This window comes from Gossypium hirsutum, chromosome A08, assembly GCF_007990345.1.
Source record: "Gossypium hirsutum isolate 1008001.06 chromosome A08, Gossypium_hirsutum_v2.1, whole genome shotgun sequence".
NCBI classification, from domain to species: domain Eukaryota; kingdom Viridiplantae; phylum Streptophyta; class Magnoliopsida; order Malvales; family Malvaceae; genus Gossypium; species Gossypium hirsutum.
This window is the reverse complement of record NC_053431.1, coordinates 120,322,796-120,347,677: the sequence shown is the minus strand read 5'-3', so window position 1 is coordinate 120,347,677 and position 24,882 is coordinate 120,322,796. Positions and strand designations below refer to the sequence as shown.

The following is a 24,882-nucleotide window of genomic DNA, read 5'->3' as shown; positions in this document are numbered from 1 at the left end:
GTAGTGAATTAGTGGATGGTTGTTGGTGTCCATTTTCAACCACAAATCTTTGCCAAAGTTTTGGACAATTATGTCCTTGAACTCTCTTATAAATAGAGAGGTTCATTAGCCATATTAATCATCCCAAACCAAGAGAGAGCAAAGCTTGTTCTTTGAAAGCTAGGATTTTAGCTTTCGGGTTTTCTATAGGGGTTGAGAGTTGTGAGGTTCTCGGGTTGTGTCTTGAGTGTAAAACACTTGTAATCTTCATCTTGTTATAGTGAAATTTCTTTTCGCCTCTGCCCGTGGACGTAGGCATTAAAGCCGAACCACGTAAATCCTTGTGTTCACTTTATTTTTCGTTCCGGTCAATTTACTTGTAGTCATATCGGAGTTCTCGAAACGATCCTTTCCGCAACAGATTCCTTGTAGGATTTTAGGGGATTTTTGGTTCATTGGTGATTAACAGGTCTTGGAGATATAAATATTTTCAATTGGTGAGCAAGTTAACAGATTGAATTAGATTAACAATGGCACTGATAATGGTGAAATTGCAATGCAAACTACGATTGAAAGAGTGAGATAGAAGATACTCTTCATTTATCTTAGTCTGGTGGGTCTAAAAACAAGAGTTTGTGACGAAATTAGAATAAAAGTTATAAATTAGAAATGTACTGTGTATAAAAAATTACAATCACACAAAATTTGAATTGATTTTATTAATAAATTATTTTACATAACTCCAATTTAAATTTAGAAACAAACAATTTAAATTCAATTGATTAAGAAGAACTCATTAAAAATCCATTTATTTATAAAATTAGTTTCAAGTTCTTATCTTTAAATTAATAAAACATATTCTTACCCGACCCCAACGCCTCTAAAATACCCAGCCAATCAAAATATTGCCCACTAATTCACTTCACTCTCCGCTCTCTACGTCAATTTACCTTATTTTTCTAACTCTATTTTTTAATCTTTGGGGTTCAAAACCCAATACACACAGACAGTGGCACTGGCAACCACACGACAGCAGTCAGATCAGCAAATCTCTGCTCTTTTTTCCTCAAACAAGCAAAATGAAAATTGTAAATGGGTGGCGAAGGAAAGGTCTATACTTGAGCAGAGTTTTCTCAACACAACAATGCTAAAGACTGTTGGCTTCTCATTGGGGGCAAGGTACCATCTTTTTTTTTTTTTTTTTGGTTTTGTTAGATTTTTTTTGATAATCTAATTTTAACCTTGAACCAATCTGGGGTTGGTTTTTTTTTTCTTGGTTAAAAAAATGGTTTCTTTTTGCTTATATTATGCTAAAAGTTGGGGTATTTTAGTTTAATTCTCAAGTTGCAAGATTCGAGTGTTAATGGATCTGATGAATCCTCTTGTTCTTTATTTGATTACTCTATAACTTAACTCAGATTGGTGAATTGACAGTTCAGATTTTGTTCCCTATAATGGATTCTGTGGGATGTAATGTATTGTTAGTTGGTAATAATTTTAACAAAAGAGAGATCAGTCATTTTGTGTGTAATAATGTTCAATTTACTGAGTACTCGTTGGCATGTAAGAATGTCTTTTTTATGGAATTCGGCTATGGTGTTTTAGGTGGCTGCAATAATTAATCAGTCCCTAAACTTGTAGTAACATGAAATATTGTTTGAATAGGTATACAATGTGACATTCTTGGAGGACCATCCTGGTGGTGATGAAGTCTTGTTGTCTGCAACTGGTATGACGAATACCGTAACTTTTTTCTACTTGTTCTGTGTAATATAACGTCGGAACTATTGCGGAAGATGGAAGAAAGGGAAATAACTTTGGCTTGGTGTATGCTTCATAGGGAAGGATGCTACCGATGATTTCGAGGATGTTGGTCATAGCAGCAGTGCTAGAGCAATGTTGGATGAGTTGTACGTGGGTGATATTGATGCATCAACCATTCCCACCAAGACAAAGTACACTCCTCCGAACCAGCCTCACTATGAGCAAGATAAGACCTCGGAATTCGTTGTAAAGCTTTTCCAGTTCCTTGTTCCACTCCTAATCTTGGGATTGGCATTGGGCATCCGCTTCTATACCAAATCACCAGCTTAAGCATCGAGACCATAAGAGAAGCTGGCAAGATTCTTCACAATAAGGTTATGTTGGTGAAATTTTTCAGAACTGTCATGCTTGCTTTCTCTATCGACTAGTTCCCCATGCCCCCTTTTCAATGTATGATCGAAGATTGTTTCCATTTTTCCTTGTAGCTTGGAAATTTTCCTTTTCTTGCGCTCTTGCGCATTTGGTAACCGGAAAACTTGTCTTTTTGGAACCAAGTTCATTGATTTTTGAGCAAAATTCATGTCAAAATAGTACTAATCCTGAATTTAATGGGACCAATAGGTTCCGGAAAATGGTTTCTCTGCAAGTTTTTGTACTTACATTTAGCTTTGGGTACAAAATAATGTACCAACAGTTTCTTTGCATGTCCATGGCAAGCCTTTCAGGGTTTTGAAATCATGAAAAACATGGTACATTTTATCTCTTACATCGAAAGACCGACATAATTTAACATACAAAATGGGCTCTACAACCATGGTTGAAAGGTTACAAGAACAAACATGGGGGTATAGTATATGCTTCCTTAACATTTTCTTACAGGTATTTTGCTAAAGAAGAACGAAAGAAGGCAGCCATTGAAGAAGAGGAAGATCCGCTGAAAGCAGGGGATTAACAAGGACACCATTGCAGTCTAAAGAAAAATATGGAAAAACATCAACATAAAAGGTCACCAAAACCATGGCCTTGCTCAACAAAGAAAGGGGAACCCCCCCCCCCAAAACACATTTTAAGCATCTAATCAGTGCTTGCACATGTTCTCTCAATCACCTTAGAATCAGTTCTATATGATTGCCTTGAAGGGGAACTTGATCCTCTCGAAGAACTACGTCCAAACAAGCTTAGTTTACCGATTTTCTTTGAGAAAGACCTCATGAATCTACGAGACCGAGACTTCACCATATCCCTCTTCATGCAAACATGTTCTTTCTCTAGATCATTTAATCTCATCCGCATTCGAGTAAGCTCAAGTTTTAACTCCCGGTTTTCTCGCCTCAGAGATGCATAGTTGTCTCTTGGGGACATTGCTGCACTGAGTGCACCGCTGCTGATCCGCCAGGACTGGTGATGCACTGCCGGCTTGTGATCATCGTCAGGATAAGAGCAGCACAAAGCATTTCTTAGCCTTAATTGCTCGAAATAAAGAACTTGGACTATCGATTGGATCGGAAGTCGTTCATTCTGTGCGGCATGTGCACCGGCTTCTTGTGAGAGCTTTTGGAAATCAATCAGCTTGCAGAGTCTCTTCCGGTCTTCATCTAGTAAACCCGGATGAGCCTGAACACGATGCAATCATTACAAGTCAGGTAGTTGCCTGAAAAGGTTATCAAAATCGGAAAATATTGGCATACATACTTTTAGATAAATATCAATGGCTCGATATAGCCCGTCGTGGATAGTACGAGCGTGTTCTGGTAAAGTCTCTGCGATTCCCAAGAACTTTGGAAGCTTGAGATTTGCATCAGGAGCAATTTCGGCTAAGTAATTATCAACTAGTATTGCAACTTTGAACAGTGCAGTTTGGGATGGTGATCGAGGACTATCAGATTCGAAAACCGACTCATCATCCATATCACCTTCACTGTCATCTTGCTGGGAAAAGTTTACTAATATCCTTTGAACTGTATCGACATCAAATAAGGTCCCATCTCCTGAATGTCGAAAAGACGGGATCAAGATATCATCAAGAGTTGCGATATCCAACATAGATCCGATCCTCCGTTCTAGATCAAGCCTACAAGAAATCGAGCAATCAAGCATCACTGCACTTCGGAGGAGTCCGAAAAGGAAACTGATAGGCACAGCAAGTTTCTCAACAGGTAAAAGGCCAATGATTGCCTCGACCACAAGCTGTTCATGATCGGTTGAACCCAAATCAACTTTCGTAAGGCCCGATGGATTCCACAAACTGCATTTCTTCGTCAGCTCCTTCTGAGCGAAATTCACAAGGGAGGCACCAATACTTTCAGGACGGACACCGCGACATTTCATGGCCGTAATGAGTCTTTGATACAAATCAATCTGAATAACAGAAAGATCTTCTATCCACCAATCTCCCTCACATTTTGTTTGCCTGTTCATATGAAGCCTACCCGAACTGCTATACTCTAATCGTGAGAAGCTCGATGCAATCTGCTCCGCACAAGCTTTCGAGGCAATCGCATCAATGCAACGGCTAATGATTTTCAACTCATCCGCAAGAGGAAGCAGACTCTCACATTGCTGCAAAACCTCAACACACATCTCCAAGTTCTTGCAAACAACAATCTCGAGATACTCTTCAGTACGAGACCCGAGATTATCCTTCGAAAACTCCTCAGTCATCTCGAGGTAATCGGAAACGCAATAAAGCTGAGCCACATTGAAAGATGTAATCTCAAAGTTAATGCCATAACAGAACTTTGCAGCCAACTCGAACGACTCGGCACCTCCAGGTACGTTAACAAGCTCCACTCTTAACATATCGGAATCCCTATGCTCTGCAACTAGTTTCTGAATTCTCCCACTTCGAGAAACAAGAGGAAACTACACATGTATACATACATACATTCATACATACATACATACATATTAACCATCTATATTTGATGAAATTAAAGCAATAAATTACCTTGTGTAGAGCAAAAGCTACACCATTTACTTCTATTGTGATATCACTTGGAACATCTCGAAAAATCCTACAAAAAAAAACCACATTAAAGGTGAACAATCCATTGAATACCCAATAACAGTATGCATTAAACAAAGCTAAAGATCAAATTTTTACCATTCATTACAACGCTGTCTTGTGCTCTTTGCTAAGAACAGCTGTTGCTGTTGCTGGTGTTTGTCCATTGGCAGAGAAAAGTGAGCTTAACTTTCAAGAGAGACAAATATGAAAGGAGAGAGAGACAAAGACAGAATCTTTATTAGAAACGTAAGTTGTTGGTTAACTTGCTTGGCCATTTTTGATGAACCATAGGTTGCTATTGGCTGAACTAATGGCCTCTAATGGTGGGTCATCTTTTTACACCCCGTTTCTCTCTTTCTTTAATTGTTCTTCAAAACTTCAAATGCACTAAAAATCTTTTAAATCTTACTGTTTTTCTTTGATGTTTAGCTTTGGTTTGTTTATTTTTACATTTTTTTTGGGGGGGGGGGGCTTAGAAAGTCAAAACCTCTCATTAGAACATAAGAACAAAGAACGGCAAAAAGTGGGGGAAAAAAAAGAGTTGTCATCTTTGGACATCTTTTTGCATGCTTTTTGCTTTTTTCTTAGTGACAAATGTGTTTTTATATTCGTTTTATGGTTGGTGAAGCTCTCAACTAATCTTTTTATTACCAGACCGACGATCAAGTCACCGGCCAAACCAATTTAAAAAACCGATTTAACCACCAGTTCAACTGATTTTTAATTGGTTCAATTGGTTCATATTGATTTCTCGTCTAATCAATTTAAAGTCAATTTTTAGATCGATCCCTCAGTCGATTTAAAGTCCAACCAATAGTCTAATCCGATTCAAACAACATTGCTCTTGACAATATCATCTCGAGGATCTAAACTTGAGCTTTCTATTTGAGAGCACGATGTGCCTTCCATTGCATTCACCATTTTGTTAGTTGTTTCTTTTATTCTCTTAAACATATGTATACAAAACATTCGGTCGAATTATGGTTTTAGTCCCTTTATTATGTTGATACTAGGGATTTAATTTATCCAATTTGGCATAATTTAGTCTCTCTAGTCCAAATTGATAGCACTATTAGTTGATGCTGTTAGAATAATGGTTTGGAATTCTTTTTAGAACAATCTTAAGCATTTTATTGACAACTATATGATCAAACAATAATTAAAAAAATATTATGTCATAATTTTAACGGAGGCAACTATCAATATTATCAATTTGGATCAATAGAAATAGAGTATTAAATTATACTAAATTAGAACGATTAAATCTTAAATTTTAACACAGAGAGACTAGAATCATAAATAGACCAAAACAGATTATTTTTCCCTCCTTTATGCATTGTTTGTCTTTGTAGCAAACTTCAGTTATAAGTTATGTAGAAGACATTGATTTGCATTGCCAAGGAAGCCATCAACTTGGGATAATTTCATGATAACCCATACTCTTGTTTTTTTCTTTGTCGAGGGATCATTAATGAAAAAAAGACAATGATTAGAATAGTGTTAATGATTGGTTTAACTAATTAACCCGAAATCACCATAAAAATTCATAGTTCTTAAATAAAATTTTGAATTTGAGTTTTATAAATGAAGAAAACAGTAGTGAATGAGCTTTACTCTCGATTAAAAACTCGACTTAGTTTAACTTCAAATTTTATTTTTTAATGGAAATATTATTTAAAAAAATATAATGGAAATGGCATAACATATGTATTGGATATCAAGTTATTTTAATTTTTTGGTACTTTCTGAAAAAGAAAATTTAAAATATTTTAAGAAGTTCAATATATTATATTTTTTACCATAATGGAACCCTAAAATCTTTGTTTGATTTGATTGAATGGGACGCCAAATCTAAAGTAAATTATTCATATTACAACATGCACATTTGTTCTCAAGATTTAACAATCAACACATTCAAAATTAATTATTTTAACACTGTTGCTATTAGACATGAACAAAGGCCAATGTGATTGGCAAATTTCTCAATTTAGTCATATTAAAAAGAAGTCAACAAATTTAAGTTTTAATAGAATTAATATTTATTATTTAAAATTATTTTTTATCTACAATTTAAATTTAAATAAAATATTTGATTTACAAAGCTATAAAATCTTTAAAAAAGTATTAATGATATTCTTTAAACAATAAAGGTTAAAATTTGTTAAATTTTAATTTTATTTTTTAAATAATACAATGATTAAATTGATTTATTTAATAGTGAAGGAATTAATTTGATAAGATTAATTCAAATTTCACTATTTGTCCTTGTATTATGTGTAAAATCTAAATTAAGTCTCTAAGTTCTAATTGGATCAATTTGTAAAAGTAAAACCCAAAACTTGGAGGGAGGGGAAGGTGGGAGGCGGTGCTGCCACTTTTTGATGATGTTTTATGATTAGCCACCGCCAGCGGCCACCACCACCACGTTTAGGGGGAGTTCTTTTAAGTGGGGGTATCATAAGTGGAATCCCTTCCCCACATAATTATACCTGTTTTTTTGTTTTATTTTTGGTCGGCTTTTTTTAATTGAATAGATCTTTACTTGTTATCATTTGATATGATTTATCTCCCACTACTAACCTTTCTATTCCTTTCATCTTCATCAAGTTTTCATGTCATGTACCAAATAAAAAAGTTTCATGTCTGCCATGAAAATGGTCAATTCTGCCATTGGATACATCACCATTGGCATGCATTACCCCAACTACATGCAAGCAAGGCAATGGATGAATCATTCATCACAAAATATGATTTAGATTAAACAAATTTAAATTATGAATTTACAAACATTGGTAAATTAAAAAAATTTTGAAATTTATAATTCAAATCCAATTATTTTTTTGGTATAATCATAAGTATCCTCATTCATTTTACGATATAAAAGTAATCATATTTAGACTAAAATAATATTTAAATAAAATCTTCTCAACAATATAAATTTGATTTAATTTATCAATTTGAAATTATAAATAAACTTTACCTGAATCATCATCACTATTTGGCACGCGTTTATGCTTATATATATTCATGTGTTTTTTTTCCAAGACAATATTATTACATGACACCCTATGTTCCAACAAATGTTTCAGGGATTTGGTATAATTTCTTGTTTCATTTTGGGATGTTTGAACTTCATTATAGATGCCTTTTATGTGGGGTGTACATGCAAATTTAAAAAAAAAAAAACCTGCCTTTGAACCAATTTGGTGTGGAAATTAGAATGTATATTCTCATTAATCCTTTTTTAATTTTACTTATTTATATTATATAAACTAACTTGGTGGTGTTGGTCCAAAAATATATTGGAGGAACACATTCCATTTTAGCATTTCAACATTAATACAAATAAACTGAATCATAAACTATCTTAGGAAGCTGATTTAAGGCATGTCATGATCTCTTTTGAAATCCCATGAAACCTTAAAAATGGTTAGATTTATCATTCAGTCCTTTAATTTTTTATAAAATTATATGTTAATATAATAGTAAAATTATACTTTAACATCTTTAATATTTATTATTTATTTTTGATCTCTTTTAAAGTAATTTTCTAACTTCGTCCTATTGTTAATGTTAAGCATCACACAAATCGGATATTGTTAGCTTTAATCACCCCTATAATGAATAATCTAATTTTCTTATATTTTTATTATCTATCATTTTTGAAAAAAAAAAATTTAAGGTACGTGCTCTCGAACCATGACCTCTATGAACATTGGGGTCAATCGACAACCATAATACCATTCGTACTAACTATTTTTTGGGAGTAACGAGAGGACAAGGCTTGATCCCAAGACAAAACAATGAAACTTAAGATGCTTCGCATCAGATTTCTTTGCATATAAAAGACCCTTTTGGTTTAAACATTTGCCTGCACATTTTGCTATACATCACATGCAACACAGTCTTTTGTAATGATAGCTATCCTGTTTGCTTACCATAATGATTTACCTAAAGGGGGATGTATGATTTCAATTGCAAGGCTAACAATTGAAACAATTTTGTCCATGCTTTGAACTTGATTTACTGTGATTCCTTTACTGTTACTTTAGCTTAATTTTTGTATGGATATATGTAAATGATAAATCATGATAATTATCATCTTATTGCACGACCAAGAGCATGAAAAACTAGGAGATTGGCAATTTGTTTACATGTAATTGTGAAGAACTTGCCAAACTGGTTTAATTCAGTTGATTGAGTATATTCATCAATTATGACCCAACTTGAAATTAAATTTTGAAGAGTTTATTAAAATTTTTAGGTTTAATAAGAATATTTTAAAAAATAATTAAAATTTATGAAAATTTTAGTGGGTTCAATTAAAATTTTCAAAACTTCGATAGAGTTTAATTAGGATTTTCAAAAAATTTGAGAGATAAATTTAAGTAAAATTTTTAAAATTTGTAAAGGTTTAATGATAATCTTTTAAACTTTCGAGGGACTTGGCCCGCTTAGGTTCCTTTTATATTCTACCCCTCTTTGATAAGCACCAAGATTCAAATGTCTCTTGAGTGGCATCATTGGTGATCTATAAGTACCACTTTCAATATTCTTTCAAACTATAATTTATCTTTACCTTCAACTGTAATAATTTCTCCACATTTAAATTTTATCTAGCCATAAAGAAAACAAAACATAGAATGGAACTTGTTGATGTGCCTAGGCTCTACCGAGAATCTTAGGGTTCATTAACTTAGGAGTATATCAACAAGTCCAACATTGTCCTCGATCAAAGTTTATCTCTCTATTCTATCAAGAGTTGGAGCAAGTTGATACGGTAGGAGCAACTGAGCTCAAAACATGCTCCCTAATTATGGCGTATAAGTCATAGTTCATGAGGCCAAGTTAAGACCTTGCACAAACTCTTCATTTTATGAATGGTTACACCTATTCATGCAGTATAAGATACTCCTATAAGAGATAAAACCCTAACAAAAGTTAAAGATAATACTGAACTTAACCTATCAATTCGTAGAACTCTCTACAGAGCCGAACCACATCAACAAAACTCATACTTTTGTTGCTTGAAATTTAAAGAAAGGAAACTGCAATGCCGGTAATGTCTATTTAGCTCAATGATCACTAACAATTCTATCACATCTTTGCCATACTTTCCACTGGTTAAACTTTTAAGCATGTTGACCACCCACTTTCTTAACCATTATTCTTTGTGTCACCCACTTAAAGAAAAATCTGCTGATTCCCCTGGCAAATTAAACACCAAGTACCGGGCCCAACATCAGCACCACCGTTGCTGCATTGGCGCTGCTACCAAATCACCAACAGCCTTTCCCCATCTTCTTTTACCAGTTTAGTGACCTACCATCATCTCTGCCCCTTTATTTATAATCACTAATACCAGCTTACATCTGTATAAAGTTCAACCCCTTTCTGTACTAACAAATAGAAGATTATCGAGGATTATGTTCCATGTGAATATGAAGAGTCCGAAAAACATATATTATAATACGAAAAGTTGTTTGCCATAAGTGTCACGGTGAATCTTGCACATGCCATGACAGCAGCAACGTATAAGGAACCTTTTCAGTCAACTTAGCAGTGTTCTTTTTTTCCATGTTAAGAATTTTGGGCCTATCCCACATGCTCGGACCAGCATTAATCATGATCCAACATTTTTACAAAGATAAGCAAATTATTTTGAAAGTAACCATTTGTTTTGACAACCTATTGTTATAAAACACCCAGAAATTAAGATGTTTTAATCCATAGAAACAAGAACATTACTGTTGCCTGCCATGTATGCTAATGCACAGCTTTCTGTTTGCTATATATATAACCTAATACCTACCCACAGTAGTTGAGTTTCTTTTGTTCCAAAAATATAAAACAGTAACTTACATATCAACTGTAAACAAACACTGGTCTTTTTGGTCCATTTTTTGTCTATTGATGAACAGCATAGCAACCCTGTTTTATATGCATGTGTATATGTTTATGTACATACGTATATGTATATGTATATGTATGTAGGCCATTGGCTGTCGGTCATGAAAAAAGAGCTATGAATAAGATGTTCACAGATTTTTTTTTTCTTTTTTCGGTTTTCTAAATGATCCATAGATGCAGTAAATGCAAAATCTGGCATTACAGTGGGGTTGATACTTGCTTCAGGCTTGCGTCAAAATCAAATAGTAGAAGTTGTTCTAGCTTTTTGTATACTAATTCCGTAAGTAATGATTCGGATTTCAATTTTGTCTTTCTGGATTTAATGCATTTCTGATTACAATCAGCGTTGATGATTACAAAAGGTTAAAATATGTCACAACTCCCTGTATTTTTTGAAGATTAGGATTTTAGTTCCTATACTTATATTTTATGGAATTTAGTCTTTTTATTTTTTATATTTTGAAATTCAGGTCCAATTGTTAATACTGTTATTTTTTTGTTAAATTCATTGCTGTGATATTTTTCAAATAAAAGAAACTCATTTGATAGTCATTTAATCAAAAAATGAATTTGTAATTAACTTGAATTTAACAAAAAAGATTGACAGTACTAAAAGTTGAACTTGAATTTTTAAACCTGAAAAGTGGAAAGACTATATTCCATGAAATAAAAATATAGGGGCTAAATTTTTATCTTTGAAAAGTACAAAAACTTGTGTACATTTTAACCATTACAAAAAAAAATAAACAGTTTATTTATAGGTTTATTATCGTATCCATTAAAATTTTAAAGTATCAATATATTATGAATTTATTTTGTTTAGAATAACATATTATGAATCTCGAACAATATATATATATTATGAATTAAATTTTCGAGCAAGTAAAAGTATCGTGGAGGCTTTTATATTTGTATTTTACCTCTCTACTCAAAAAATAAGTAAATTAGCTCTTATAAATTAGACCAATGAGCAAACTGATCATTCTATTAAAAAATTCATTCATTTTTGTTGTAAAAAATTTGTCCATATATGTCAATATGATGTATATGTGGCACGTCACATGTCACTGTTTATTTAATCAACCACACCAGTTTTTAACAATACAAATGAATGAATTTTTCAACAAAAAGGACCAATTTGCTACTTAATCTAATGTAAATAGACTAGTTTGCCCATTTTTTAAATAGATGAGGCAAAATGTAGTCTAACTCCTAATATAAGGGCTTTATAGTACTTTTACCTCTAGCATTAAATATTCAAAGAGGGAACAAATGTTGAAATTTATTTTGGAGGCAAAATTAAATTATAAACTTTTAAGGGGTGAAATATAATTCTATCATTGTCTTAATTTATTATTTTACATTTTTTAAAGGTATCATACTAGTGCAAATTTACAGTTGTATCTCAAAAGTATTTTAAAGGACTAAAAAGCAAATTTTAACAATTTTGGAGTGACCAAAACCTCTTACCGCCTCCTCTTGGCCTTGATTTTGGATCTAATGTGAAGAAAGATTAAGTTCGAGCAGAGCAAGGACTTCATTTTTAGTTACTATTAAATATCAATAATTCAATTTAAAGTATTCTAGTTGTTTTAATAAATGGAAAGAAAATTTTGGCCTTCTAAAGATTAATTATTTAATATAAATCCTTCTAAAATAAAAAATTTTAATTTTAACCCATCAAAATTTTATAATTTTATCTAAGCTCTTTCCCTAATTTCTTGATTTTGTTAATGCTATATCATTTTTAACGTATCATATCAAAATTCCTAGTTTTGTTGTTCCTACAAGGACGATTCTCGATCTTGTTGACCCTACGAGGGCTATATTTTTTTAACACATCATATCAAGCTACAATATAGTAAGTGCAAATATTTTTTAAATATGCTTCTAAGCTAATAATTAATTATCAAGATTTTGACAAGACGGATAAAACGACTTAATTTAATGTATTAAAATTTGAAGTATAATTAGAATTTCTAACCATATCTAGTTTACCATTTAGTACAGAGATAGAGCGAGAGGGCAGGCAATAGCCTTGACTCCTTAAAAATGAAAAAATTTATATTAATTTATTTAATTATTATAAAATTATAAATTAGTATGATGATAAAAGTGTACTTTAACCCTTTCAAAAATATTTATTTATTTATTTATTTATGCCCCTAAAACAATTTTTTAGCCCCTAAAATTATTTTCATGCTCCTGATTTAATATGTACCAGAAGAAAAATATTTGATTGAAAATATCGTATCTTTCCATTTTTCTTATTTAAAACCACGATTTCATTCGTAATAATTTTTTTAAAAAAAAAGGAAAGAAAAATCCCTTATAATTTTTTTATGAAAAAAGTCCTCTATAATTTTACAGTAATTATATCATATCCATGCTAATCCCAAAGTAGAGAAAGTATACATCAAATTTGTCCAAATGTTATTGAAGGACAAACCTCTGCAAAAACACATCTGCAAATTAGAACTCATGTTTAGGGTTAATTCACCAAAAGTCTCAAAGTTATCGTCTAGATTTTAAAATGGCCCATAAACTTGAAAATGATCTAATTTAGTCTGTAAAATATGAGTACTATATTGATCAGATTATTCTATTGGCTTAACCGTCAGTTCAGGAGTTAAATGTCAGTTCAAACTTGGCGTGGAACGTATTTAAAATACATGGATTAAATTTTAAACATGTGTGTATTTACCGCGTAAACAATTTAAATCTAACATGTTAAAAAAATAACCAGTATCAATAAAATGTACGAAGGTTATCTTTTTTAGTTTGTGTAACCCAAGCTATTCATATGGTAGGTACATATGTTTTTAAAAGTATCATATTGGATTGGACATTTAAACCCAAACATGATTGATATAATTTTGATACTTTAAATATTTAATTCAAACATTTTAAAAAATTTAGTAGGGTTATGAATGAATTGAACTTGAACGAGCAAACCTATGCCTATGTTCGTTTGTCTATTTTTAAGTTTGTTCATGTTTAGTTTGTATTCAATTCATATTTGTTAAAAATCTCAAAATTGTATTTGTGTTCTTTTATTTAAAATTTATGCATGTTCATCTTCATTCGTATAAATTAAATGAAGTTGTACATAAACATTAGACAAACACATTTACAAACATGTTCACAAATAATATTCATGAATAATAATAATAAACAAACAATAAATCATTGAGTATAAATTTAATAATTATATTATACATAAATAAAATACACACACAACACATAATTATATTGTTAATTATAACAATCAAATAAAAAAATTAATTTAGATGATTTATTAAACAAACTTGTTAAAAGAAACTTTGCTGATAACTGCACAAAAATTGAAGTGTTCTTCAAATGTTTTGTTCATAACAACCCTAAACACCAAAGAGTGATCTTATTCTCACATTTATTGTCTTTATTTAATTATTTTGCAATTGAAAAAGTAAAAAAGAAAATTTCAGAAGAGAAACAAAACCATGAAATTTGGTTCCAACCCACCAGGCTAGCCTAACAATACTTTACAACTTCCAGTTTTCCACAGGGTAATGAATGTAGGCATTTCATTTTCATTACACAATCACCCAAAATAAAAAAAAGGGACATCATCATCAAATCTAAGGTTGAACATGTTTAAAAAAAAAAACCTGTTTCACTGAAATCTCTGTAAAAAAAAAACCGTACAGTGTCCCATGTGAATTGTAGGATTACACTCATACAACACAAAGGTCTTCCCTTTCTTTCTGCCATTGATGTACCTTTCAAATTAATGCCTCAACTCAGTTGACAAAATCAGCAGCTTTATTGCTTCTCACACAAAAAAAAAAATTGGGACCAAACCCAAATCAACACATTGGTTTTAAAACAGAATTTAAGACTACATGATGTTTGGAAACAATATTGAAAAACTGACTGTTGTTTTGCAGGTAAGTGATTTCATGGAGATTATTTTCCAGGGAAAAAAGACAAGTTATAAATATGACAAATGAACTCGCATTTATTTTCCAGGAATCATCATCAAGGCAAAAGCCCTTTCCTTACAAGAATATAGACAAAAGTGAAGAAAGAAAATAAACCCAGAAAACATTGATTCATTGATGTTGTCCTAACATTACAATGATGAAACTAAAAAAAAAAAACAGCAAATTCCTACCAGGCTATCATGTTTTGAGGTATGTAAATGGGGTTAAGTGTAATTTTATAAAATTACACAAATCTTAGTCAAGGCTCAAATCAATCTTTTTTTACATTAATGGAGGATTATGGGATTATTTTCACCCATTCATAACGCCCTTGAAGTGGCAAATCATTCACAATATCAAAGTTATACCTGCAAGAAGATATCGTAAGACTCGGCCGATTAAAACGATTGGAAAAATGAAAACTTCGAAACCCACTTACTTCTCCATGAACCGTCGATGTTGTTGTTGTTCCGCGTAGACGACGAACTCTTCCATTTCTTGCGTTGACGGGACAGACTGTAGCACATCGTTCAAGTCCTTTGTTAAGCTACACGGTGTGCTTTCTCTCGTGCTCCTGCATGAAAAAGAAGTACAAGTTTTAGACATTAATTAACTAAAATTCACTTAATTACAAAAACCAAGACTAAAATTCCAATTAAAATGGAACAAAATGTTCATGTAATGCAGTGACCAATTTGTCACTTATTACTGCTACACAGAGAATCCCACATTCATGTCTGAAACTAGGCCCCGTGAATATGATATATCCATATCTAACACATAAGTTACTCGTTTTCGACACATATTTAGATATGAATAATGAGATATAATATTTGATATAAAGACGTCACTTGGATCAGAGTTCGAGTAACATAAAGCTACCAAAAAATGGCAGCTTGCCGCCTAGTATTGCCAATTTTTTTTGTCATTTCATTTTTTCTCTTTGTACAATGTACTTACCAATTTCCCATTTAGACCCTAAACCTACGCACCTAATTTTTTTTTTTCAATTGAGAATCAAAAACTTATCAATGTCTCAACAATTATTAAAAAAAAATTCATAAATCAAAAGCAAAAACCAAAGAACAAACATTTAATATTTAAATCTTTTTTGCTAATAATATGCTAAATTTTTTTCATGATAATGGAAGCAACCCGATACAACAGAGAAAGCCCTAATCCTATGCAACAGAGTGGGAAAAAAAACCTTTGAAAGCTTATGTAAGCTAAAAAAATGAGGAGTTTTTCAATAAAAAATAAACTTTTTTTAATGGCTAAAGAAGAAGAAGAAAAACCAGACCTGTCTCTGAGTTCAAAATCCATAGCTTGTTCTGTTCCACAACAAATCCCTACTTCAAGAACAATTTCCCTATTCCCAAAACACCCTTTACTTTTCTTTCCACCATTCTTTCCTTCCTCTTCTTCTCTGAACCCACTTTCTTTCTCTTCTTGTCTCTGTTTCGTTTTACTAGAAACAGGGGAAGCCAGCTTTTCCAACCTACGGTTCCTCAGTTGAAGATAAGACAAGGAAGAAACATCTTGGTTCGAACCAACAACTTGGGTGACTTGAGTTGTTTTTGAAAGCCTTTGTAAAGCTAGAGTTTTAGCAGCTCTGGTTCGAGACCCCATTGTTGAACGATGAGAAACTTCCATTACTGCTACGTCTCCTGTTATCTTAGACTTCTTCATTGAAACTTTACACCCCCCCCCAAAGACACTTTTGTGTTTTTTGGCCCTGTTTTCAGTGAGAAAAAAAAACAGTTTATGATTGTTAGCAAAAGGGGGCTTTCTTCTTTAAACAGAGGAGGGAAAATGGAGGGACCAAATTTTTGTAGCCTGATAGTGAAAGGAGGAAGAAGGAGAGAGAGAGAGAGAGAGAGGGAGAAAATATTTAGGATTTTGGGGGGTTTAGGGGAGAGCCGCTGCCATTTTTATTTTCTCAATCAATGGTATTTGGATTGGCTAAACTGGCGGCCCCATTGGCCTTTTCAGATATTCTTTTATATAATTATATTTTTTTTTTTGGAAATGGAAATATTAATTTTGGTATTTTAAAAGATATGACATTATTTATTAAAATTTTAGTGTTAAATAGATTTGTATGATTTGATGATTATAAATTTTGAATTTTAAAGATTATCCATGCTAAATAGTTTTTTTTTTCATAATCAGTATCTTTGTTTACACAAATTTTTTTTTGAATTATAGATAGGGTTAAGAAAATCAAGGGGAAGTAAAAAATTATGTATAGAAGTTGATATAAAATAAAAAATTTGAAGGCAAAGGGGAAATTTTGTAATTAAAATTGATTTAAATTGAAATTTTAAGAGTTGATTTAAAAAAGGTTAAAAAAATTAAATTAAATTATTTATATTAGAGAGCTCCTAAAAATATAATTATACATTCAATTAATGGAGGCTCAATTACACCTGTTAAGATGTTATTCGAGGAAGGTGAAATGAGCTTGGATACTTTAAAGGTTCTTGCAAGAGGAATGTGACTTTAATGTATTGAAACTTGAAATCCAAAATGCTTTCCGATTATTAATTTAATGCAGTGATGTTATAATTGAGAAAACAAGAACTAGAGATAATGACGAAGAAGATGAAGGAGAAAGAACCCCTAATATATTCTTTGTCCCAAGCTTTCCCTTATTATTTACATTGTGAGTTGATTTTATATCGAGGGTGTCTTTAAATTAGTGTTTATTTTTAATGTGTTATGTTTATTTTTTTTTGTCTTACACTATAATATCATTGCCGTAATTAATTCTATCGCCACTGTTATTTTTACACTAACCACATGTAAACATATTATTCATGCAAAAAAAACCCTAAATTTGATTTACACCATTAATGCTTAATAAGTAGTCTTATGTCCTCATGATATAACAAATTTTATATATTTTTCGACATAATTTCTTATGGATTTATTTGAGTAAATTATGCATAGAAATATAAAATAAAAATATTTATTTTAGAACATAAAGTAAAAATCTTGCGGGTAGGGTTTCAATGTGAAAATGAAAAGCTCCAACTTTGCAACTAGGGAAGACATTTTTCTTTGCCTTTTAGTGCTTGTTTTGTGGTTGGTATTTTAGTATAGAAAAGAACAACTTTAGGTTCAAAGCAATCTACAAATGTAAGTTCTTTTGTTTTTGGTTATTACTTTATTTTCATAGTAGTTGTTGGACTCACCATGTTAATGGGATTTTTTTAAAATTTCTTATTATATTAACGGTCGAAGATAGTATTTTCTTAATGGACCTAAATAAAATAAAATAAAAAATCTTGGAGGGATTACAACATGAATTTTGTATTAAAAAAGTTAAATTAAGTTATAAGCTTTTTAAAAAGGACTAAAAGAGTAATTAACCCGCCAATAAGACATTGGTATTATCGTGGCTTTTGAATGTATTAGATGATGAATTGGTTAGTAAAGATTATTCATGAACCGTTGAAGACGTGGTAGTTGCAGGAAGGGTAAAGGATGCAATGAGGAACCAATTTGTGCTTCGGATTACCCTTTGATTTGGTCATCTGTTTTTGTTATTTTCCTACCCCATTTGAGTAAAGGGGCTGTGGTGATAAATATATTTTTTTGGTCTTCTGTTAAGGCTGAATATATGTATATGGTTTTCGTCACTTGTGAGCTCAAGTGGCTGAAGGCCTTGTTATTGAGTTTAGGTACTCATCATCCTAAAGCTATTTCTTTATTTTGTGATAGTCATTCTGTATTAAATATTGCACAAAATTTTGTATTTCACGAGTGTACTAAATACATTGAAGTGAATTGTCACTTTGTTAGAGATGCAATCCAAGATGGGTTGATTGCACTTTCTTATGTTCCAACCTCTATTTAGTTGCTGACATTTTTACAAAGATACTTGGTAAACCATAATTTGAATACATTCTCAGCAAATTAGGCATTAATGATATGCATGCTCCAACTTGAGGGGATTGTTAGAAAATTATTATCAAATGTTATCTTTTAAGAATATCTAAATATATTGTATATTCTTATTTTTACACGACTATTGTTGTGTAAATATTATATATACTCTTGAAATTTATCTATAAGATTAAAAGGAGTTACCCTAATCTTGTCATCTTGTTACAATGAGACATTGGTATTTTGAATTAAGATAAATGGATAATTGCAATGTATAAGTCTTCAGTCTCATCACATGGATATACCATGTATGAGTTATTTGTCCATTGTGTTTCATACCCTGTTTGTAATAGTAAACTTTACAACAAAAAAGTATAAACCCATTAAAATCGAGAGGAGCGGCAAAGCCCTATCTGTTCCCTTTAATATTAATGTTTGATTTTTAATACTCAAATTTTAATTAAAGTAAATCTCGAGTTGGATCTCTGAATAATCTCTCTACTTCCTCTTATTAAAAAATATTTATATTTGATAAAAATATTTAAACATAATTAACTCAACATAGAGCTAATTATATTTTTTATGTCTTAATAAATTCACTTTTAAATATATGTTCTTTTTTTTCCATTTTCCCATAAGGTGAAATTAATGTTTCTCAGACGGGCAACTGCCCACCGAGTAGGGGAGCAAGACCATTTGGATATGCTCAGACATTTTATACGTAGCTTTCAAATAGACTATTGCCTTTTATGTGTGAGGCTTTTAGAATTTCTTTGTTTTTTTTTCTTTAAGCTTGCTAAGAATATTCCTTTTCTATTTAATATTATCAATTTTAATATTTTATAATAATATATTTTATTTTTTAAAAACATCAACTAATTTTTTTTATATATTTTTTCTTTACATATAATTTTTATATATTAAATATTTATTTTAAATATTTATTTATTATAAATTCTAATATAAAAATCAATTAATCATTTCAGGTATCATTATTTTTAGTAAATATAATTTTTATATGTGAAATATTTATTTTTTTCTACCTACATTATGGGTATGGTAAATTCTAATATAATAAAATTAAATAATTATTTCAAATATCATTTTTGTACATAAAATATTTCAAATAATTATTTAAAATACACATTCAAAAATATATAATACTAAAATTTGTCAATCTCATGATATGGATGGAAAATAAATAAATATTTCACATATATAAATTATAAATATTTCAAATTCATCATTCAAAGATTGTATGAATTTATTTTTGAACTGTGGTATGAAACTTAGGTTTTGGTTAGATTTGATTTTGCATGCGTGACATTTAAATTAATTTAAAATATGATTTTTAATTAATTAAGCATAAAATATAAGTTTTATTAAAACTAAGTTAAAAATCACTTTTCGCTACTAATGAGTATTCCTAAAAGAATCATCGAAGTTAAACTAAAACATTTCTTTTTATAACTCGTCAACTTTTCTGAAAATAAATTAAATTTTCTTCTAATATAAATAAATGTTTTAAGTTTATTGTTTTATAAACTCTGATCATACTAGGTCATCTCGGCAGCCAATATAATCTCTTGAATTCGAGTCTAATGTTTAGGCTGGGCTGGGGAGGTTACACTTTATGTGTAGTTGTCTAGTTACTTTGTCAGCAACGCCTATTTTTAACAATAAAAATGAATGAAATTTTAAACAGAAATGATCGATTTGCGCTTTGATCTAACATATATGAATTATTTTACTATTTTTTAGTAAAAGGGAAGTTAATAGTGAACAAGAGTTCATTATGTTTTTGAAAGAAAAAAAACAGGATAAACACTCAATGTAATGGGAAAATGTTACACGGAGCTTCTTAACTACTTTCATATCTAATCCATTAAGCAAAGCTCATTGGAACATCCAATAATAAAAGTCAACCCAAGAGCCGTGGGGGTCATTTCTACTTCTTCTACTTTGTTGAAGTAGTGCCCTATGAAACATCTTTTGCAAAACATTTCTTGAAATACAAGTTATTCTTAATGAAGAGTTGTTCTTAAATGAGAGCTATTCCTGAAAAAAGGTTAATCTGAGTTCTTTTAAATATGAGTAGTTCTTAACATAACTGTTCTTATTAGATGTTGTTTTGAATAAGAATTGCTTTGTGGTAATGTTATTCTTGTTGATTCTTCTTAAAAATACAATTGATGTAAATAAAATATATTTCGAACAACAATTGTTTTAAGCATAATTATTATTGGAACACAATTATTCTAAACAAGTCATCTCGAACATTAGTTGTTCTCAAATGACAATTACACTGGATGAAAGTTGTTCTAAACTGGATCCTTGTTCTAAGTAATGTTGGTACTTGTTCCAAGTTAACCTTGTTATTATCATAATATGTTTATTACAGGATTTGCAATTTTCTAAAATATAATCTTATTCATCCTTGAAAAGAAAAAAGAATTATTAGTAATCAAAACTAAATATCTATACACTTTCACTTCTTTTATACTCGCTCTTTCATAACCTCCTTTAGAGGATCACTTGGGTTCAAATGTTTCATTCAAAATCCTTTTGCATGGTTTAAATTACTTTAAATTCTCTTCACAAATTTCCTTTCTACATTCACCTTAACTCTCATCATCCTAAGTCACCTTCAACTTTCATCACAACAATGCACCTATTACCACACTTTATTCTCTTCACGATATTTAGTCCTACTTGTTTATAGCTTTTCTTTTTTTCCATCCAAAAAAAACTCATCGTGAAAATATGAAACAATACATAAAAATTCCTTATTTTGTCATGGCTAGTAGAATTTATGTTGGTGGGTGGGGACAAAAATAAGCTTATGAAAAATTAATGAAGGCTTCAAGGTGTGTATCAATACACTTTCTTTAAGGTTCTATTCGTCCCCACCTATATTATAGTGTGCAAAAGAGTTACTAGCAAATGAACTTCGAGGATACAATGAAGCCCAATGATTGTCTACGTTTTGCATTGACGAAAGCAGTCTATTGAGGAATGCATAGTAAGGATATCAATTTCTATGAAGAATCTAAGAATATAAAAGATGGTGGGAGATCATAAAGAAACTTTTTTTTTTCTATATTTTTAGATTGTCATGCAAATGAAATTTCACTCCTATTTATAGAAAGCCTCGTGTCTCGTCATAGTGATATCTTTAGCAATAAACATAATTATTTAATAAATATCTATATAAATAATTATAATTATTTATTATTAATTAAGTAACATAATTTTCAGTAATTTATAACTTTTCATCTATAACTATTAAAATATTATATATTTTTAAAATGTTGAATCTCAAGTATTAATAATAACAAGATGTTAGAGATAGTTTTCATCATTGTTGCAATTTTTATAATTAACTCTGAAATAAATAATAAAAATTTACCTACAATGTGAAAGATTCTCTCATGATTCCATTGAAGAAAAAATATATGAGGCCCATAGGTTGATTTGGTTCATTAGTGTTAAAAGTACAATTTGAAGTTAAGTGTGAGTAAATTATAGTATACATTCATGTTAAAAAGATCATTATGAGATACATATGTACCAATTATGAGGATACATCGCTTTACTACTCTCTTCTATATATTTAATATTTCTTTCGACAAAATTTTACCACTTTTTTTTTAGGGCACGATTATCTATAGTCATTACATCATCAATTAATTCTATAAACACAACCATCCTATGTGGGGGAATCTTTTTTTCCCGCCAAAACCACTTTCACTTATTTGGGGCTTTGATTATTTCAACCCCCAATTAATAATTTTATAGAGATTCAATTTTGTAGTTAGTGGAGGAGTGAGGTTAGAAAAATTTTTAGGGTGAAAATTAAATTATAATTTTTAAGATAATAAAAATGTTATTTTATTATTTTATTAGTCTATATTTTTATAATTTTTAAAAGATTAAATTAAAATTTTTTTATCATTTTTAAGGGATTAAAGTATAATTTTATCTTTATTAATTTAAAATTTTAAAAAATTTAAAGGACCTAAATTTAAAAATTTTTGATTTTAGGGGGCTCGAGCCCCTATCAAGCCCCCTAGCTATGTTCCTGAGTTGATGTTGTTTATGAATTAGGTGATTCATTCGATTTTTTGAGGTCGAGTTTAAATTTATTTTTTTCTTTTAAATTTTGGATTGATTCAATTTGATTTATTTTATTGTTCAGAAATAAAAAATAAAATAATTTTATATTAATATTGATATTTTTATAATTAAATTAAATTAATTATTCATTATTTTTGAATAATAAAACAAATAATTTGAATAAGTTGAATTTGAACTTAGATTATTTTAGAATTGAGTTTCGATCCAATCCATGAATATCTTTAATCAAATTATTTTATAGTGTCGTTAAAATTTTTCACTTGTAGCATTACTTTAGGATAAGGCGATTATCTAATATAGATTGGTTTTTTTATCAACTTTTTTCTTAGATAAAAAAAAAGTTACTTCTACCCATAATTCTCCCAAAAACATTTAAATTAGAGAAAAATACAAATTTAAATATATTCAAACCTTCTAATTATTGCAGTAACAATGCTGCAAACACTCAATCCAACTTATATCATTTATTACAATTTCTATATATTAAAAACAACAACCTCCTCCTCCTTAAAAACTTCAAATTTTATTATAAAAAGTGTTAAAAGTTTGTGTGGATGGAATCTTATCACTTATTGATGAAATAAATACAGTGGGTACGTACCGTGTAACACAAGTTGAATCTATAAATATTTAAACAGAACAGGATTTTTCAACCCTTAAATAGATGTAGTCGAAATTCCTCTTGTATCATTCGTTTTTTAACATTAGTGAATTTTCTTCGTTTCCTATAAAGAGTTTTCATGTAAAATATGTGTGTTCTTATTTTTTCTTTCAACAATGAGAGTCTTTAATTTTGTTAGGAAAATTAATTAAAAAAAAACTACTTTATTTCATTATTTATGCTAAAGTAGAATATAAAAGAAATTTGTTAAAAAAAACGTGATAAAAAAATTATATTGAAAAATAGAAAATAAAAGATTATAAAAGTTTGAAAGGTGAAAACAAAAAATTGTTTTGATCCACTTATTGAAGGTTACAAATTTAAAGAGTTGGAAGGAAGGAAAAGACTAAAGACTCTTGCTTTTGTCTTAACCTTTGTTTCATTGTAATAATATTATTCTTTTTTAATATTCAATCAACCAAAACATTAGTATATATAATCATCTTTAAATAAAGTTTTAACTTTATTTTGTTTTTTTTATAAAATGTCTTTCCTTTGCTTATCATTTAGTGAAGGTATGATGAAACTTTATGAAGATGTGTCATTCTCGTCGAGATTCTTTGCTTTTGTTTAAGCAATCGAAATAACTACTCCTATGGCTTTCAATTTTTTAAATAAATAATAATAATAATTTTGAAAAGTTGGTGGTTATCCTTGAATTTATTAAATCCAAAGGTTAATCAATTTAGGTAATATTAAGGTAATTATCCTTAAATTGCTTAATATAAAAATCAATACTTAAACAATTTTTATATATAGAGAGAATAACTCTTTAATATTGTAAAATATAGAAAAAAGGTTATACGATGTTTACATTCAGGGTCATGACATGTGTATGAATTAGGTCTTATTCTCATAAACTATTAGGAAGCATAATAATCCTTTTTTTATATATAAAAAATAACTCAAAAGCCGTTATATCAAATTAAAAAGCATTAGTAAGTCTGGATACTAAAAGATACAATGTTTATTAATAGCAAATTTATAAAAATTATAATTCTTTACATAAATTATAATAGGATATAAATAAATTAAACAAGATATTATATGTGCACTATACAATAAAGAACTCAACACATATTTTTTACTAAATAAGTTGAAGGCGGTACATTTACGTGAGGTGGTGGCAAGGTGGTGGTATTAATGAGATGATACTTTGATGAAAGGGTTTTTTATTGAAATAATTTTTAAAAAATTTTTTAATTGAGTAAAAAACCCCAAGATGAAATGATGATGGTGAAGTCTGAATAAGCAAGGGTAAGCTAGTTGGATCCAAAATCAAAGTGGTTGTTAATAAAAAAATAATTATAATTGATATTTACGAAAAGGAAATTATTTGGGAGTCCTTGAAATTGCGTGTAGGAGAGAAAAGAATATACTGACAACCCTAAAGCCCCCTAAATAAAAAGTACAAATCCCTAAAACCCTAGGTTCTTTTGCATCATTATTTTTTTTAATGTACAAACCCCTAAAAACCCTACTTTATTTTACTTTGCATGTATATTTTTTGTGGTCTTTATTTCTTAATTTCATTTCGTTTTCGTTTTCGTCTTAGGCTTAGGTCCCCA

The 24,882-nt window shown here is 30.1% G+C and overlaps 2 protein-coding genes and 1 pseudogene across 2 annotated transcripts; 1 reads left to right on the top strand and 2 right to left on the bottom strand.

Annotated features, from left to right (window-relative positions):
• The first annotated feature begins 285 nt into the window (after window positions 1–285).
• LOC107938974 (cytochrome b5-like) lies at window positions 286–2,441 on the top strand (annotated as a pseudogene).
• Window positions 2,442–2,506: 65 nt separating this feature from the next.
• LOC107938973 (BTB/POZ domain-containing protein At5g48800) lies at window positions 2,507–5,359 on the bottom strand. Its single transcript, XM_016872253.2, has 4 exons — window positions 4,847–5,359; window positions 4,691–4,757; window positions 3,436–4,605; window positions 2,507–3,357 (listed from the first exon to the last, which is right to left on the bottom strand). Exons 1-4 carry the CDS (start codon window positions 4,912–4,914, stop codon window positions 2,818–2,820), a joined length of 1,845 nt encoding a protein of 614 aa, XP_016727742.1. The 5' UTR covers window positions 4,915–5,359; the 3' UTR covers window positions 2,507–2,817.
• A 9,375-nt stretch (window positions 5,360–14,734) lies between these two features.
• On the bottom strand, window positions 14,735–16,604 carry LOC107938978 (cyclin-dependent kinase inhibitor 3). Its single transcript, XM_016872256.2, has 3 exons — window positions 15,926–16,604; window positions 15,065–15,199; window positions 14,735–14,993 (listed from the first exon to the last, which is right to left on the bottom strand). The coding sequence occupies exons 1-3, from the start codon at window positions 16,312–16,314 to the stop codon at window positions 14,924–14,926; spliced, it is 594 nt and encodes a 197-aa protein (XP_016727745.1). The 5' UTR covers window positions 16,315–16,604; the 3' UTR covers window positions 14,735–14,923.
• Between the last annotated feature and the right edge of the window lie 8,278 nt (window positions 16,605–24,882).

What these genes read in the sequence shown, in the direction of transcription:
- LOC107938978 (XM_016872256.2), bottom strand. Translation starts at nt 16,314, where the DNA reads ATGAAGAAGTCTAAGATAACAGGAGACGTAGCAGTAATGGAAGTTTCT. An exon ending in GATTTTGAACTCAGAGACAG is followed by an intron (nt 15,200 to 15,925) that starts GTCTGGTTTTTC and finishes TTTTTCATGCAG; the next exon opens with GAGCACGAGAGAAAGCACAC. An exon ending in CATCGACGGTTCATGGAGAA is followed by an intron (nt 14,994 to 15,064) that starts GTAAGTGGGTTT and finishes ATCTTCTTGCAG; the next exon opens with GTATAACTTTGATATTGTGA.
- LOC107938973 (XM_016872253.2), bottom strand. Translation starts at nt 4,914, where the DNA reads ATGGACAAACACCAGCAACAGCAACAGCTGTTCTTAGCAAAGAGCACA. An exon ending in TAGCTTTTGCTCTACACAAG is followed by an intron (nt 4,606 to 4,690) that starts GTAATTTATTGC and finishes ATACATGTGTAG; the next exon opens with TTTCCTCTTGTTTCTCGAAG. An exon ending in CCATTGATATTTATCTAAAA is followed by an intron (nt 3,358 to 3,435) that starts GTATGTATGCCA and finishes CATCGTGTTCAG; the next exon opens with GCTCATCCGGGTTTACTAGA.